Source organism: Carettochelys insculpta, chromosome 4, assembly GCF_033958435.1.
Source record: "Carettochelys insculpta isolate YL-2023 chromosome 4, ASM3395843v1, whole genome shotgun sequence".
Taxonomy (NCBI): Eukaryota; Metazoa; Chordata; order Testudines; family Carettochelyidae; genus Carettochelys; species Carettochelys insculpta.
The window spans coordinates 87,119,308-87,136,749 of NC_134140.1; the positions used below are offsets into that span (position 1 = coordinate 87,119,308).

The 17,442-nt window shown below is 40.5% G+C and overlaps 1 protein-coding gene across 2 annotated transcripts in view; it reads left to right on the plus strand.

The window, feature by feature from the left end:
* The window catches only part of OTUD4 (OTU deubiquitinase 4), a 54,001-nt gene that overhangs the window by 17,195 nt on the left and 19,364 nt on the right, over nt 1–17,442 (plus strand). For both annotated transcript variants that reach the window (XM_074993250.1, XM_074993251.1), the window contains exons 8-14: nt 2,581–2,713; nt 4,254–4,311; nt 4,702–4,816; nt 5,370–5,434; nt 9,031–9,131; nt 10,787–10,911; nt 11,017–11,197. In XM_074993250.1, the coding sequence (XP_074849351.1) occupies nt 2,581–2,713; nt 4,254–4,311; nt 4,702–4,816; nt 5,370–5,434; nt 9,031–9,131; nt 10,787–10,911; nt 11,017–11,197 (778 nt within the window). The remainder of the gene's footprint in view (nt 1–2,580; nt 2,714–4,253; nt 4,312–4,701; nt 4,817–5,369; nt 5,435–9,030; nt 9,132–10,786; nt 10,912–11,016; nt 11,198–17,442) is intronic.

Consider the following 17,442-nt stretch of genomic DNA (forward strand, 5'->3'; position numbering starts at 1 on the left):
TAAGTACAGTTTTGGTTGGTAAGCTGTGCAGTAAAGCATGTGATTGCACCAAAGGCCCCAAAAAGTGATCAGCTTTTATTTTGATCTGTGAATAAATCTCCATCTAGAGTGCTTTTTCTTTATTGAAAGCAGCAATGAGCAACCAAAAATAGGGAGCAGGCCACATGAGTGGTTGTCCTTCACCTCAGTGGGCCGCAGCGACCAATGGGATTCCATTTGTGGTTCTGCGGACTTCCTGTGTGCTCCTTTCCCCCATGTGCCTCTCACACAATGGGGCACCAGAGCATGGCACTCTCTATTCCTCTCTTCCCTCCCACCACTCTCAGAGGTTCCGTGAATCCACCGATTTGCACTCATCCCAGCTGGTTTGTGGCGTTCCAGATCTGGGGGGGAGAGAGAGAGAGGGACGGGGATGGAGCAGTGCTCCAAAAGTGCTGGGAGGGGAGGAGTAGGAATTGAGGGGCTCTGGTGCCCTGGTGTGCGAATGGCACGTGGAGGGGAGGCACATATCGTCCATAAACTGCAGGTGGAGTTCCAGCAGACGGCAGGTTCTCTCCCACTGGCTTAAAGTATACTGTGTCTAAACATATCATTGTGGTGATGCAGTGTTCAACTCGCATAGAACTACAGTCAACAAAGGCTGCATCATCCTCACCAGAGATTTGAATTATGATCTTGTCATCTTTTGAGACATGATGAAATTGATTGTGCATAGTAAAGGAAAGAGAGAGACAAATATTTATCATTTATAAACCTAAATGCAAAAGATACAGAAAAAGATGGTCCAATTCTTCTTTTTTGGGCTGGGAGTCTAATTACCATTGGGGCTTCATCTCCTAATCCGTAGTGAATTGCATTATCACTTGGCCACAATGTCAGTCTTCTATCAGTACTCTAAACATTAAGGCCGTGTCTACACTAGCCCCAAACTTCAAAATGGCCACGCAAATGGCCATTTTGAAGTTTACTAATGAAGCGCTGAAATGCACATTCAGCGCTTCATTAGCATGTGGGCGGCTGCGGCGCTTTGAAATTGACACGGCTCGCTGCCGCACGGCTCGTCCCAACAGGGCTCCTTTTTGAAAGGACCCTGCCTACTTCGAAGTCCCCTTATTCCCATGAGCAGATGGGAATAAAGCATGTACATGAGCAGATGGGAATAAAGCATGTACATCTTCATTTTAGTTTCCAAAAGGAAAAAACCTTAATTGATTTAAAGACCTGTGCAACTCCAAGAACATCTGCTAATGTTTACATTTCATAGCTACTCTGTAAGGTACTAATATGTAGTTGGTTGTCTTAAATTCCTTAGCATTGTACCTACTTAACAGGTACAGTGAGCAGATGGGAATAAGGGGACTTCGAAGTAGGCGGGGTCCTTTCGAAAAGGAGCCCCGTCGGGACGAGCCGCATCAATTTCGAAGCGCTGCGGCTGCCTGCATGCTAATGAAGCGCTGAATGTGCATTTCAGCGCTTCGTTAGTAAACTTCGAAATGGCCATTTGCGTGGCCATTTCGAAGTTTGGGGCTAGTGTAGATGTAGCCTAAGAGACAATTTGTCAGTGTTAATCTTGGAGTCTTTGCATGTCTGAATTTCCACTGAAGTCAGGGTTGTTAATGAGTGTGAATGAGAATTTAGGGGTTAGGCTCTAAGTAAATCTTTATACTTGGACTTGAGAGTACATTAATAAAACTAGAGGATGATACTAATCTGGGAAGAATAGCTAGCACTTGAAGGACAGGATTGTGACAGTTATGGCAATTTTCTGTAGTATCCTTATTGAATTAAGGTTTTCTTCCACATTGCATAGTAGGCTTGTGGAACTCCTTGCCATATGAGGTTGTGAAGACCAAGACTTTAACAGGGTTCAAAAAAAGAACTAGATGAATTCATGATGGTTAGGTCCATCAATGGATATTAGCCGGGATAGGTAGGAATGGTGTCCCCAGTGTGTGTTTGTCGGAGGTTGGAAGTTGATGTCAGGCATGGGATTGCTTTTGTGATTACCTTTGCTGTTTATTCCCTCTGGGGCATCAGGTGTTGGGCTGTTGGAAGACAAGATACTGGGCTAGATGAAACTTTGGTCTGACCCAGTATGGCTGTTCTTATGTTAAGTATTTTTGGAGTTCATTTTGCATTGAATGTCCTTGGGAGGAAGACAGAAAAAACGCAATGTCTGGGAATTCAAAAGACTACGCTGAACAATTGGTATTTGCTGTAGAGCCCAAAGTCGTCTGTCAAAGTATGAGGGCCTGTTGTGCTAAGTACTCTACAGACACAGGCTTCGATTTTTCAATAGGTCACAGTGTGCATGTCCATTCAGTTGCATGACTGGAGTCAAAGTCACTACCCCAAAGAGCTGAGGGCTTAGTGTTTAGTAGTGCTCAGCACTTTCAGTTGAAATCAATGGGAGCTGAAGAGACTCTACGCTAGTAAAAATCTGGTGCTTATAATCTGCAAATTTAACTGCATTTCTCCTTCAGCTAACATTTCAAAAAAAGTTTGACACTATTAAAATTGAAGACATGTTGAGTAACCTCTCATTCACAGTCATAAATCTTAACTTATTTTTTTTCTCAGCTCTTATTTATGAATTGCTGTATGAAAAAGTGTTTTGTGTTGATGTGAATAAAATCATATTGGAACTAAGTGTGACAGAGGAAAATAATGATAGCAGTGACTTATCTGATTCAGATTCAGAAGACAACAGCAAGTAAGCGATATTTTAAAATTATTAAATAATGGTTGAGCAATTCACAGTGACTAGATATTCAGCAGAACTGATGGCATTTAAAATATCTATTTTAAAGAAAAGGAGGAAATGGTCAAAGATGAATTGTAATGATCATCCAAGTTTAAGATTTATACTGTTAGTTAGATACTATATAGGATTCTGTGGTTCCTTCTCCAATCAGAGGGATGGTTATGCCTGCATTCCAAGTTTGAATCACACACCCTAGAGTAAGAGCTACCCTTACTGCGTGCTTCCTCTTCCTTCTGTGGGGAGTTTGCCAGTGTTCCAGCTCCATACATGAGGGAGAGAATGCAATGAGAGATGAGGGCTGGTGGTGTTGGCTTCTCGTGTTGAAAACCATGCAAAGAAGCTTGTGGAACCTATTACAGAAAGGCTAAATTCTGATCTTGTTTAAATGTGTGTAAATGGTGAGTAACTCCATAAACTACAGTGGAATAACTTCTGATTTACTAGGATGTAACTGAGAGCAGAATTTACACAAAAATCTGCTTCAATTTATGCTGCTTCCTCTTCTGTGGTATGCCCTCTGGGAGGGGATCCTGGTCAATTGGGGGAGCCCCTGGCAGCATGGCTTTTGCAGTATGGTGGTTTTCAGATCCTTATGAGTGTATAATACTAAGTAATAAGGCATTTTTGTAACAGAGGAGGCATATAATCACTTGAAACAAGATTGAGACAATCAAATTCATTTTATTTTGACTTCATTCAGATTTCCAGTGAGGCAAAGCTAGTGCATGTAACCTTACGCCTCCTCCCTCAGCACAAATTCCATACATTTTGCTGCTTTTATTAAGAAATATTGTAAAATTTGTTTTTAGTAAGAAGTTGCTTAATGTGTTTTTTCTTAATTGTTTGTTTGGAGGGAATTTTGTGTGTTTGAAGAAGAAGAAGAAGTCTAATTTTTATTAAAACTTAAAATTTTGCCATAACTGCTGTTACATGATTAAGAAAGCAGTGAACTGTTCAAATCAGAAGATTCTCTTCAATAGCTCTTAGAAACAGTGTTTTTCCCCTCCTTGGTTCATGGGAGCAAACTTTCCAATAGCAACTTTCCAATAGGTGTAGAAGATGAGGGAGAACAAGAATGACCAGACTCAGTCTAGGCAATAAATATGAGTTGATTTAAAAAGCTCTTTTTTTTTTTTTTTTTTTTTTTTTTTTTCAGTTGAGTTGGGTTAGTTCTGATTGCTAAAATCTGATCTAAAGGAGTTTATATTTCCTGTTTCAAATGTTTACTTTAAGAGTTACTAAAACTAATTTGGAACTGTACATTTTTTTTCTGAATTTATTTATGCATGTAATTAGAGCAGCTTTTTGTGTTTGGGAACTTAGTTATTATGTCTGTAAAAGCAATATATTCACCATTGCATAGTGTGTGAAAAATTTAAACTTCATTATGAAGGTTGGGGTAATTTTTGTATAATATGGAAGAAATTTCTAATCAGTGTGAGAAGCCTAATTACAACTGTTAGCATTTAAAGCATCTTCTCCTTTACAGAAGTGGAATAACTGCAGTCAATGATATGAATGGATTAAAGTCTCTTTCTGGCAACAAGGTATTTTTACATTAACACTTCCTTCCTACTTAGTTGTACTTGGCTAGGTTAGTGTTTCTCAGGTAATTTGAGTTTCTTGATTTTTAGATATGGTACTTTAAGGGAACTAAATAGTTCTTAAAATTATGTTTGAAATTTTTATTTGAAATGTCAAGGGCAAGGACTGTCCTTACTGCTGCCTAGTGTCTAGCTTAGTTGCTGTTTGTTGAAATAAAAAAATTCCTTTAAATAAAACTTTCATAGCTGTTAATGCTTTTATGAGCATCTAACTGCTTTACTGCATGTTCCAGTTTAAAGCTTATGTGAAATGATGTGATAGTAAGTGAGCAGATTTATGTATGATACAGCAGACCTGTGTGTATGTTACTTACTACTTTATCTTTTGTACAGCACCTTATGAACAATGGAAATCCCACCTCATTTTTATCTAGAAAAGTTCTTAAGTCACTCAATCCGTCAGTTTACAGAAATGTTGAATATGAAGTTTGGCTACAGACAAAACAGGGTAAGTTAGTAAGCAAGGCCCAATCCATGGCCCCTCTCTGGCAGGCTGATCTATAAGGCTGTGCCTAGACTGTGGGGAACTGTTGGCAAAAGCTATGCAAATTGCACACCACAATATGCAATTTGTGTGTCTTCTGCCAACAGTTCTGTCAGGAGAGGATTTTTTTGACATTTGGCCCATCTACATGAGATAAAAAAAGCCCTCTGTCAAGACATCCCCTCTTCCTTGTAGAATGAGGTGTTCACGGATATCGACAGAATATTCCCGACCGGCAGATCTCTTCCAAGAGATCTTCAGTCTGGGTGCGAGTTTTGTCAGCAGAAGCCTGCAGTCTAGGCACAGCCTCAGAGTGGGCATTTGAAGTCCCAACAGAGCAATGAGCAGGTACAGGGGTCTGTCCACGAACATCAGAGTCTAAGTGGTCTTTTCAGTTCCAAGATTCTAATGGGACAAAAAATTCAATTAGATTAGATAATTTCTAGCAGTGCCTACGCTACTTTTATAATGGGTGGAAAATTACTGTAATCTGACTGCTGTATACCATTGTTTACAGATCAGCAAAAACGGGATTTTTCCATTGCTGCTGGTATGCAGTATTCAGTTGGAGATAAATGTAAAGTAAGTAGTTGGTTGAAATAGTAACTTCTGTGCCTTCTGTCCTGGAGACCAATTTTTCGTTGGCTTTTGGTTTTTACTGTATTATTAATATTTTCTATTTTTTTGTTTTGGTTTTGTTTGTGCTCATTTATTGTGTGAATACTCTGAGGTGGAAATTGTGAATAAAAATGCAGTAGGATGTGTGCGGGGAGTATAAAGTGCAGTAAATAAGATTTGTTGTGCAAAAGGCCTCAGTCTTGTTGGCACAAGTGTCAAGGACAGTTGATGTGTTTCAATTGAAACACATGCGTAAATGTTTGCGGGCTCAGGCTCTGTCCAGTATACAAAGCATCAGCCCAAAAAAGCCAAGAACAGAACACCACTGGTCATCACCTACAGCCCCCAACTCAAACCACTGCAGTGAATTATTAAAGACCTACAACCTACCCTTAATCAGGATGCCACACTCCAGAAGGCCCTAGGTGACATGCGTGTTCTCTCCTATGGACAGCCTCCCAACCTTATGAGGATCCTCACCAACAACCACAGTCTATACCCTAGGAATACTAGTCCTGGAACCTTTCCTTGCAACAAGTCAGCTTTGTCCACATATCTTCTCTGGAAATACCATCACTGGACCTAACCACGTTATTCACAGAATCACAGGCAATTTCTCATGCTCCTCTACTAACATCATATATGCCATCATGTGCCAACAATGCTCAGATGCTTTGTATATTGGACAGACTTCTAACTCCCTTAGACAAAGGGTTAATGGTAACAGAACAGACATCAAAACACTCCAGATCCACAAAGCAGTTATTCAACATTTTAATGGAGTGGACCATTTTGTAAATGAGTTTAGAGTATGCGTGTTACCAGAAAAAAAATTTCACATCACTATACAAAGGGAAACAGCCGAGCTGTCTTTTATATTCAAATTTGGCACATTAACACGTGGTTTGAACCAGGATGGGAATTTTCTGAGTCACTATAGGGGCTCGTTTGCATACTTGGCTTAATCTAATTCTTGACCTTCCCCCTCCCACCCCTGCACTCTCTGATTTGCTCACCTTGATCATTTTCTTCTGATTTGTCCTTCTTGCTTACTGTTTTTGGTTCTCTGTGCCTTAAATATTGAGTCTGTTCTGGTCTGGCTATGGCCTGAAGAAGTGGGTCTGTCCCACGAAAGCTCACCTAATAAACTATTTTGCTAGTCTTTTTAAAGTGCTACTTGACTGCTTTTTTTTCTGTCAACAGATTGCACGTACACACAACTTGGTCCGTTGACAGAGAACTGCCAGACTGCACTGCCTTCTGGTGCCAGAAAGCAGAATGGCAGCTCTGCAAAGAGGGCTGCCCGGCAACTGGAAGCATTCTCTGTTGACAGAAGTGTCTTACACTGCACTTTTGTCAACAGTACTATGACCAGAGATTGTTCATTCATTCATGCCATGCTGATTAGTGTAGGTGATCATGGCCCTCCACCCCATCTATTACAAGTGTTTTGGAGCATCTCCACAGTACTGTGGCAATGCAACCATGAAGTGATACTATCCAGTATTTTCTGACATTGTCTACCTCATCCTCGCTTTCCATTATACTTTCCTGTTTTCACTAAATTATCAAGTGCAGACTTTCGAATTATATGGCCTATAAATTTTGCCTGCCTTGTTCTTATCCTATTTAACAGTGTTCTTTTACTGTTGGCATCATTAAGACAGACTCATTTGTCCTTTTGGTTGACCGTGAGATGCACAACATCCTTCTTAAAAACCACATTTCTGTAGCTTCGACGTACCTCTCAACTTGTTTACTGATAGTCCATTATTTGAATCCATACATGAGGACTGGTTCTGCATCACCATCACAGCACTGTTTTCCTAATCTCCAGTGATAAAGATCTGTTTGTAAGAATGCTTCTAATTTTCTGAAATGCTGCTTTCGCATGAGCGTTTCTGCATTTCACTTCAGTTAAACACCTACCATCGGATGTGATGTAGGATCCTAAGTACTTGAATTTAGTTACTTGACGAAGAACTGTTCCATTTGCTAGTACTTCACATGTTGGCAGTACCTTCGTCTTCGTAATAACCATTACTTCTGTCTTCTAGATGTTCAGCTGAAGTCCTTTCAGCTCGCTTTCTTTATTGACAATGTTAACCAGTTCCTGAAGATCTTTTTCACTCTCTGCTATTAAAATGGTATCATCTGCATACCTCAGGTTGTTGATGTTACATCCTCCAATGTTTAATCCTGGCAAGACCTTCTATTTTGCACATTATTCTTTCACTGTACAAGTTAAAGAGATCAGGAGAAAGAACACAACCTTGTCTCACTCCTCGTTTTATCATCACATATCTACTAAGGTTTTTTCCGACCCTGATGGCTGCTGTCTGTTCCTAGTACATGGTTTTTAATTCTCAAATCTTTCCCATCTATATCCAGTTCTTCCAACTGTTTCATCATTTCTTCGTGTTTTACTCTGTTGAACGCTTTCTCATAGTCAATGAAGCACAAATATATATCCTTTTGAACTTCCAATGCTCTTTTGATTAACGACCTTAAAATGTAGATTGTGTTACCAGTACCTCTGTCTTTCACAGAGATCTCAGACTGTCTTTGATTTCGAATCCGGTTAATAATAATCTTCAAAAGAATTTTGGTCATGTGACTCATGAGACTGATTGTCCTATGCTGTTCACATTCAGTTGCACGTGGTTTCTTCGGCAAGGCAGTAAAAATAGATCTTGATAAGTCTTCTGGGACGTGCCCTGTACTGTAAATATCATTTAAGAGTTTCATAATTGTGTCAATACCAGAGTCTTCTAAGGCTTCAGACATCTCACTCGTGAGTTTGTCCAGATGAGGTGCTTTTCCTCTTTTCATGCATTTAACAGACAATGGGAATTTTTAGAAGAATGCATTGTTACATCTGCGGATGAAAACATTCCAAGAAATAAAACCGTTATTAAGAAGAAGTGGAGGACTGGGGAAATTTTGCAACTCATGAAAGAAAGAAGAGTAAAGAAAAAAGAAATTTTCTGAATATGAAAAACTGAATAAAGAAATAAAGTTAAAATGTGCAGCTGCAAAGGAGAACTGGTTAAATGAACATTGCAAGATAATTGAACAGGAACATGGAAGTGGTACAAAAGAGATGCATATGTGAATCCAGGAGGTAACAGGAAGGAAAACATGTTCATCATCTGTCTGTCTGAAGTTGAAGTATGGTAGTATAATAATGGAAGAGGAGAAAATTTTGGAAAGGTGGTCAGAATACATTTCAGAACTCTATGACGATGAGAGAGTGGAAAAGTTGAGTCCCTCTAAGAATGCAGATGGTGCACCTATACTCAAGGAAGAAGTAAGAAAAGCTTTGAAATGCATGAAAAGAGGAAAAGTGCCTGGTCCAGACAAATTCACGAGAGATTGTTATGCCTCAAATTTTTGAGGGATAATACTGTCGAGGAAAATGCAGAGTTCTGTCGAGACTTAAAGTGCTTAACGTGTGTAGATGCTCTCTGAGTTATTGGAAGGTCCCTTCTGTCGACAAAACTCTCTAGTATAGACCCAGCCTTTATGTAACACTCTTTTTCCTTATAATTTTTTCACAGGTGCGCTTAGATCATAATGGGAAATTTTATAATGCCCATATCCAAGAGGTTCGCTCTGAGAATGGGCCGGTTCTTGTTTTTGTAGAAGAACTTGGAGAAAAGTAAGTAAATTTTTTCATGAAGAAGTTTCTCATCTGGAACTCTATTAATGCAGCTTCCCCTCTTCAGTGTTTTTGCACCATCTGCTTGATCCTTTTACCATAGCACCACTTCAGATAAAAGGCAGGGCACATTCCAACAGCAGCTCAGACTGTCTGAACAATGTAATGTGGCTATTACAAAAGGGTAAATTTAATCACCCAAACCTATCTACATACAGCATAAAAACATCTTGTAGCTGTGTGTCTGCAGAGATTATGGCATATTTATTCATTAGTAAACTTAAATTAGAGCATATTGTGTACAAACTTCAGACCTAGATAGCATGATAATTCCTTGGTGGGGCAATATTGGTAGTGCTTCAATAAGCATTCAATAACTGGATGTTAGAACTGGGGCTAGCTTTATGTTAAATACCTTGTGAGAAGGAACAGCAGAATCGTAATAGCTAATTAAGTCTTTATTCTGCCTGATTGCATGTAGAAAGAGCTGAGTGTTGTTTGAATTAATACTCATGTCTTTTCTTCCAGACATCATGGCAACATGATGGTTCAGTTATCTGTGCCAGCTCCCTTAGGTTGTATTGCAGGTGCTGTAACTTCTTCCAACAGGATGAATATTACTTCCTCATACTCTCAGAATATCTCCAGATCACATAAGTGCTGAGGACAGTTATTGAGAGAAATCTCTCCAATGGTTAGGTTTGAAAAGTGAACACCAGACAGGGAACTCTTTTTCCAGTCATAGCATTGGGCAAGAGCAAGATGGGGACAACTTTGTTGTCCACTTACAACTGTAGCAAGTTTAATTTTATATTATACCTGCCTTCTATGGTTTAATAGGTGCCTGGATTATCAACTCCGTGAGAGTTCAATTTGAACCATTAACTCACTTCCTTACCTCCACTTCCTTAGAATGGATATCTTCATTTCAGATAATTCAAATGTCTCAGGTTATGCTGCCTGTCTACATAAAAGCAATCAATTCACAGTGATTTAAAGCTACTTTACAGTTGTCTGTATCCCTAAATCTGTTGTGACACTCTGTAAAGATTAAGATTGAAAAGCCCCATACTTTCCAAAACAAGGGCGTGTGTCCTTGTTTGTCCTCAAAGCTTTAGAAAATGATGATAAGTTGTCTGTCTTTGTTTTCTTGAATTTGCTTTAAAATGACTACTTAATCAAGTGATGAAAGGTAGACATAGTCATTGATCTCATTAACAGACTGTTGCTACCATCCCTCTGACCTGTCTGTGTCAGGATGTTGAGGTATCTATTTCATATGTGAAAACAAATAAGCTATTCTCCCTCCCTTCTATAGATTATTTTAATTAATCTTGTGCGTTGGGTTTTTTTCATTACCAAGTATCATCTTTATGATCTAATATTGTATGTGTTCTGTACAAATAATTGAAAACTGATTCAGTGTGGAACCTTATTTTTTTCTGAGCATTCAAAAGCATAAGATGTTTTTTATTTTTATTTTACTTTACTGGTTAAGCTTATGCAATGGGCAAAACACATGAGCAAAGAAAACATGACTAATTCTCCCAAAAGCAGAAAATTGCCACCTGTTATGGTAAACATTTGGTACTAATAATTCAAACCCCAGTCCAGCCTATAGACCTCTTTATATTTTTTTATCTTCTTTTATGCAGGCATGCTGTCTCACTGAAATGCCTTAAACCACTTCCACAGGCATCTCCTATGGAGGGCTGGAATACTGTGTCAGGGAAGAAAATAAGAAAGTTCTCTACAGGATGTGGGCAAAATGTTCAGTCTGGTAAGTTTCTTCCTCTTTCTAATTGTGGAAAGTTTGTTGCCAGGTGTTCTGTCTCTAGTAATTGTGTGAAAAATCTTATAAAATATATTTGCACCTGTATCACAGAAGCAGACTGCAGAGGGCCAAAGAATCAAAGCAAGCCAATAAAAACCCAGTCAGTGCTACCTCCTCGACAACAGTATGTTGTGGGAACCAGACAGCATCAGTTCTCATGTTCAGGACCCCCGTCTGAGCAAATATCTACTGATCAGAAAACTCTGGGCAGGAATTCCTCCCACCCTGTAAGGTAAAATGAGAAATAAGATTTTACTTATTTTGGGCCTTGGCTCTTTACAGCTCAAAGTCTTGTTTCTTGTGCATCTCAACTGAAGTTAAATATCAAGTGTCACTGAAGGGGCAACTAGATGGTGCTAGATCTTGATGAGAGGGCAGGGAACTAGACTCAATGACCTCTCGAGGTCCCTTCCAGTTCTAGTATTCTGTGATTCTGTGACCTTTATTGTATTAAGTTTACATGTTGTGGTGGGCTGGGATTTTGTGTAACCTCTTTAGAGGGGAGATGTGAGACTCAGTTGTTTGACAGACTATATTGAAATGTTCCAGGCAAATAGGGACTTTTGGGACAACAAGTGTTAAGTAGATTTTCTGGGGAATCCTTAAGGAGAGGTGTTAGGGCTGCCTTCCTACTTGGACACTTCCAAGTGCAGAAAGTGGGGGCCTGCCAAACCTTAAAAATACCTTGCTTGTAAAGGTTCTGCTTGAGAAGCTACCCAAGGTCACAGGTTCCTTGACCCCGGGGGCTAGTCGCCGCCGCCGCCACCACCACCACCCAAGTGAGGAAAATCCCCTTTGACCCAAGCAGATAAGCTTGGGATGTCTCCCTGGGGGATGACACCAAGCTCTTGACCTTCCCTTAGGAGAGAGCTTGGAAACAAAGAGCTGTACTCTGATAGCTGACCTGTCAGTCTAAAGCATGAATACATACACACTCTTCTATAGGACACAGGGATCAAATCATTGCCTTGGAAAAAAAAAATAAGTAAACGAGAGAAAACACTCAAACTTTTTGCTTTCAACACAGAGAATTACTTCTCTGGGATTCCGCTTAGAAGTTACAGACTGCAGGGGAAAGAAATCATTAAGCAGAGCAATTCCATACCAATTTCAGAATAACAAATAACCTGATGGTGTCTAACTAAACATTTCCCTTCTATGTACATATCTGTGGCTGATTAAGAGATGACCAGGATATTTACTGCATTCATTCCAATTGCTTAGGAGCAATCATTTTTCTCTGTCCCCTCTGTATCAGCCGCACAGACAAAGACCTCTCAGCTGAGGGGAATAAGGGAATTTCAAAATGTGCAGGGTCCTTTCGTAAAGGACCCCCATGTAGCCGTGTCGAGCCACGCACTTTCGACAGCAGCACTTTCAAAGCACCGTGGCTGGAAGCGTCCTAATGCTAATGAGGCACTGAATATTCAGTTTAGTGCCTCATTAGTAGTCTTCAATGTGGCCATTTTGAAGTTTTGTCTTAGTGTAGACACAACCGAAGAGTCCTGAGTAGCTGAGTCTGGAAACCCCTCACAAGAGACCTTGTAACAGCCATTTTGGTAGAAGCTCCTGAAATGTGTTCTGTGTCTCAAAATTGAAGTGTTGGAAAGCCATACTCCATCAAAGGAGTTTCTTGTTAAACTCTTTGGCTGTGTGAAGCCACTTCAGCGCAAAATGGTCAGCCTGAAGATTGAAATCGTTTGTCCCCATGCATACAGTTGTAGCTTCTCTAGAGCATGCACAATAGCATAGCATTCTTTCTCAGTGACAGACCAAGGGCGTTCCCTCTCAGGGAGTTTTTTTTGCTGAGAAACACGATAGGGCTTATTATCTAGATATGCAAGACTGCAGCTAAGGGAAGATACAACACACAAACAACATGATGGCAACAAAAGTCATTTTAGTGCCAAAGACTGGAAAAAGCCTTTTAAATTTTCTATCATAGCCACGAAGAGAAGAAATGGACCTTTCAAAGGAGAATCCTTAAAGTTAATCTTCATTGTAGAGATGGGCGTGTGTGTGGATAGGTACAGACGCTAGTACTGGCAGTTACTTTCAAAACAGTAGTAAAATAATGTCCTTTAAATTACTTGTTTTCAGTATATAATTTATGTGTTGTTTGCTGTCCAGGTCTTTTGATTTTGCTACCACGTGAAGTGAACATACATGCTATCCCCAGATCTGCTTTTGTTTTTGACAACTCATGTCTAAAATCATGGTATTATTCATCTGGGTACTTGGCAGATTGTTTCTCTTGAGTTACGATGACTCTTTGTAGATGTTACCCGGAGACAAGAGACAGAATTCATTTTCTAATTTATTTATTTTCTAATTAAACAGCGGTTTCACTTGGTGAATTTACTAAGTGCAAAGGATTAAATAATCTTTAGAAAATATTTGCATTTGTCTGTATTGTTTTGTCTCTTCTTGAGAAATAGAAATAGGCTTGCAAACTGTATACTTATAGTTAAGCAAGGATGCATAAAAATGTTAACATATGGAAAGAATGAATAGGAAATGTTGCTTTGTTTCCTGAAGTATGTGGTTTTCCTTTATGTTCGTATGCCATTGATTCAGATTCTTAAATGTAAAGATTCTTAATTTGACAGAGTTGTCAAATTACAAAAGAAAAAATCTTCTTAGAAGCACTAACTTTTGATTCTGTACACTATTATTCACTTTATTAGTCTGTGATATTGAAATAAAGGTAAAATACCGAATTAAGTCGTGAAATCTTGCTCTAAAGCATCTCTTGTATATAGGTTCATCACAGGACTTTGACTTCCTAAAGGCTACGTCTACACTAGCACACTATGTCGAAGTAGCCTATTTCGAAGTAAGGACATCGAAATAGGCTACTTTTTTGCGTATTGTCTACACTTCCTCCAGGGCTGGTGCCATCGACATTCAACGTTGAAGTAGCAACGGGGAATGTCGAAAGGAGTCGCCCTGGAAGGAAATGCAGAGCGTCCACACACACACAAGTGCACCCTGTTGAAATAAGGGCCAGCAAAGCCCCAAGCCGCTCCCCTAAAGGGCCCCTCCCAGACACACTCGGCTTGCACGGCACAAGATCCACAGAGCCGACAACCAGTTGCAGACCCTGTGCATGCAGCATGGACCCCCAGCTGCAGCAGCAGCCAGAAGCCCTGCACTAAGGGCTGCTGCACGCGGTGACCGTAGAGCCCCGCAGGGGCTGGACAGAGCGTATCTCAACCCCTCAGCTGATGGCCGCTATGGAGGACCCTGCTATTTCGAAGTAGAGAGACATGGATCGTCTACACATGCCCTACTTCGACGTTGAACGTCGAATTAGGGTGCTATTCCCATCTTCGGATGGGAATAGCGATTTTGATGTCTCGTCGCCTAATGTCAATTTCAGCGTCAAAATAGCACACGGCACATGTAGATGTGACGTGCTATTTCGACGTTGTGCCGGCTACTTTGAAGTAGCCGCCTAGTGTAGACGCACCCAAAATGTTTGCTTCGTTATATTTTTATGCAGCAGAAAAGACGATTTCTGTTGTATCTTTTATATAGAGAAGTAAAGTACATCACACTAATAAATTGCATTTCCAGTACTGCATTAGTCTTACATTAAATAAAGGGTATCATATGTCTCCACCCTTCCTTGGAGGTATGAAATTGTCATTTCAGCTGCAGTGGATACTTACCAGCAGGCCATCTCTGAAACACTCTTTTACAGCAGAGTTTCTGCTTACCTTTTTTTCATACTTGAGGATAGTGGGTAGCGTTCTTTCTTGTTACCCTCTGTGGAGTGCAACTGCAACCGGAGCAAAGCACTGTAATTTGGGAATTTATAGGCACCTCTTGCATATAACTGAGCAGAACCAGTCGTATTTTTCAAGGTGAAATGAGTTGAGGGAGGGAAGAAGTTTTTTAGGCAATGGATGGGGCATTCATTTTGAGTAGTGCTTTGGTACCAGTGCATCTAGGACGAGCCTTAGGTATTACATCATTTCAGAACTGAGAAATCTTTCTCTCAGATTAAGTATATTTTCCATTTAAAAGGTGGACTAGAGTAAAGTTGTAGTCTAATGATCTTTTGAATTATTTTTATATTTCTCTTCACTGTCAGAATTGTCAGAGTGCACACTCTCATCCTTCATCTTTACTGACTCTCTTTCACATTTGCTCCGCCCTTGCCAGCAGTCTTATGTAACTTGCATTAGCTAACAATGTGGGATTTCCAAAAATATTGGAAGGGAAAAGACTGTTGTGAATTGACACACAGATTTATTAAATCTACTCCACCTTTTCAATTTCTAATGTCTGATTCTATGAGTTTTGCTTTTGGTATTGGACGGAGAAGATATCCTCTTTTCAAAGTGCGCAGCTTAGATTCACCCAGAAATTTTACATAATCTTCAGCATGGAGGAGGTAGTGGGCATTACTGAAGAAGAATAATATTCTCTTACTGTTCATGACCCTCAGATAAGGCCTAGTATGAAACTTTTCTCAAATATAGGAGTTCTCAGTTGCTTAATTTTTCTCAATATTTTCTGACCAATCTAAAAGTAAAACATTTAATCACCTCAAATATTAAATAAGTGTGTTACATTTGTCACAATGGTGAAAGCCACTACCCAGATATTACCAGAGAAGGACTTTTTCCCCACTTCCCATTTTGCGTCTCTGGATGGGCAGGGGAAACTTTGAACTGGAAGCAGATGATCAAGATAGTCAGGGATAAAATGTTCAGTTTGTATTAGGCACGTATACCCAATAAGCTGCTTTAGATTGTCATAGCAATAAACTTGCTAATGGAGCCAGTCAAAACGTAGACTTCAGTAGTACGAATTCTTTGCTCTTGGTTGACTACTTATTCTATTTTACCTGTGTCACTGTGCCTCAGTGACCCACAAGTAAGGATGTCAAAATCAGGACAAACAGTGGAGAAATAGAGCACTCTCACACCAGCCAGATGGTTATTCTATTACTACTTGTAGCGGTCCCCTAACAAAAGTAAACGTCTGTCTTGTCACCGATGTTCCCTCCATTTTTTTCTGTTGATGGGCAGAATAAATTTTGTTATGTGTAGCCAGACGTGTGGATGTGCATCACCAGTAGAAACGCATGCTGTCGCTGTGGGCATTCACTAATCGGTGGGGTGGCACCTGAATCTCTCCTGGGCAGCAGCCCAAGTGCTGATCTTAAAGGGAACACTGCTCACCACACTGGTTAACAAGAAGCTAGAGATATAGGCTTTCCAGGCCTCCTCTCACCATCCAGACACTGGACTCTGATTTCAGAAAATCAGTTTAAGCAAACATTAGATTATTCTAATCCCAAGAGATCAGCTACATCAATATACAACCCAGATTTTACTCAATATTCGTGCTGAGACCAGCCCTTCAGTAACTAAAAACTAAAGGTTTAATAATAAAATTAGGAGTTAAAAACGAAAAATAGCTCATATACACGCAAGGACTTTGTGATTATTTATGTCAGGTTAGTAGCAGTGATTAAATAGACTGCTGGGTTGTGAAATCTCTTTGGTAACTGCCCAAAGGTTGGGATGTCCTCAGTTCAGAGTTCAAAATGCTCCTTTTAGTTGAGCATCAGCAATCCTGAGAATCAGGGCAGGAAAGAGGCAACATGGAGATATCAAAAGGTCTTGTATATCCTCTACCATCTGCCTGGAGACGTACAGTCCCCAAAAAAGTCCACAGCTCCTGCAAATGAAAAGTGACTGTCCCAAATGGAGGCCAGGTTCACAAGACCTTATGACATGTCCTAACATGCTTTGAGTCACAGGGGCAACTATTCTCATATTTTTGCTGAGGCATCCAGAGGAAGAGCTGTCCAGGCAGAATGAGTTTCTTCTATGCCCCATTGTGAGAGCCAAGTGTTATTGATGGGCCATTGGTACATAGCTGCCTGGCCTTCATGTATGACAAGCAGTCCTGTAGCATCTTAGACTACATCTACACTAGAGGGTTTTGCCGACAAAACTGGTATTTTGTTGACAAAACCCGTGGAGCATCCACATTCCCAACGCATTCTGTCACCAGTAAATTGGCAGAATGCAGGACTTTTGTCAACAGCGTTATCCTGTGTCCCAGGAGGAGGAATGCCCCTGTTGACAGAGATCTGTCAACAGAAAACCAGTCTGGATATTTTCGGAGGGGACTTCTGTCGACAGAAAAGGCCTCCAGGGCTCTGCGCAGGTGCCCTGGGGGACACCCTGTCCACAGCAAGTGGAGCTTTATGGTCCCTTTCTCTAGCCATTCTTAAAGCTGCAGGGAGTCAGTGAAAACCTGTATCAGGAAGCTGGGCATTGGAGCAGAAGTGTGCCGCACAGCTCCCTCCAACATGTTCACAGCCACACCAGCCAGCAGCGTGGCAGAGGTAGAGGTGCCATGAGACCCCGCTGGGCCCTTGGGGGACCAGCCAGAGGGATCCCAAGAGCCACCCCAGGGCGTGAAGCGTTAGGCCCCCTCCTGGACCAGGGC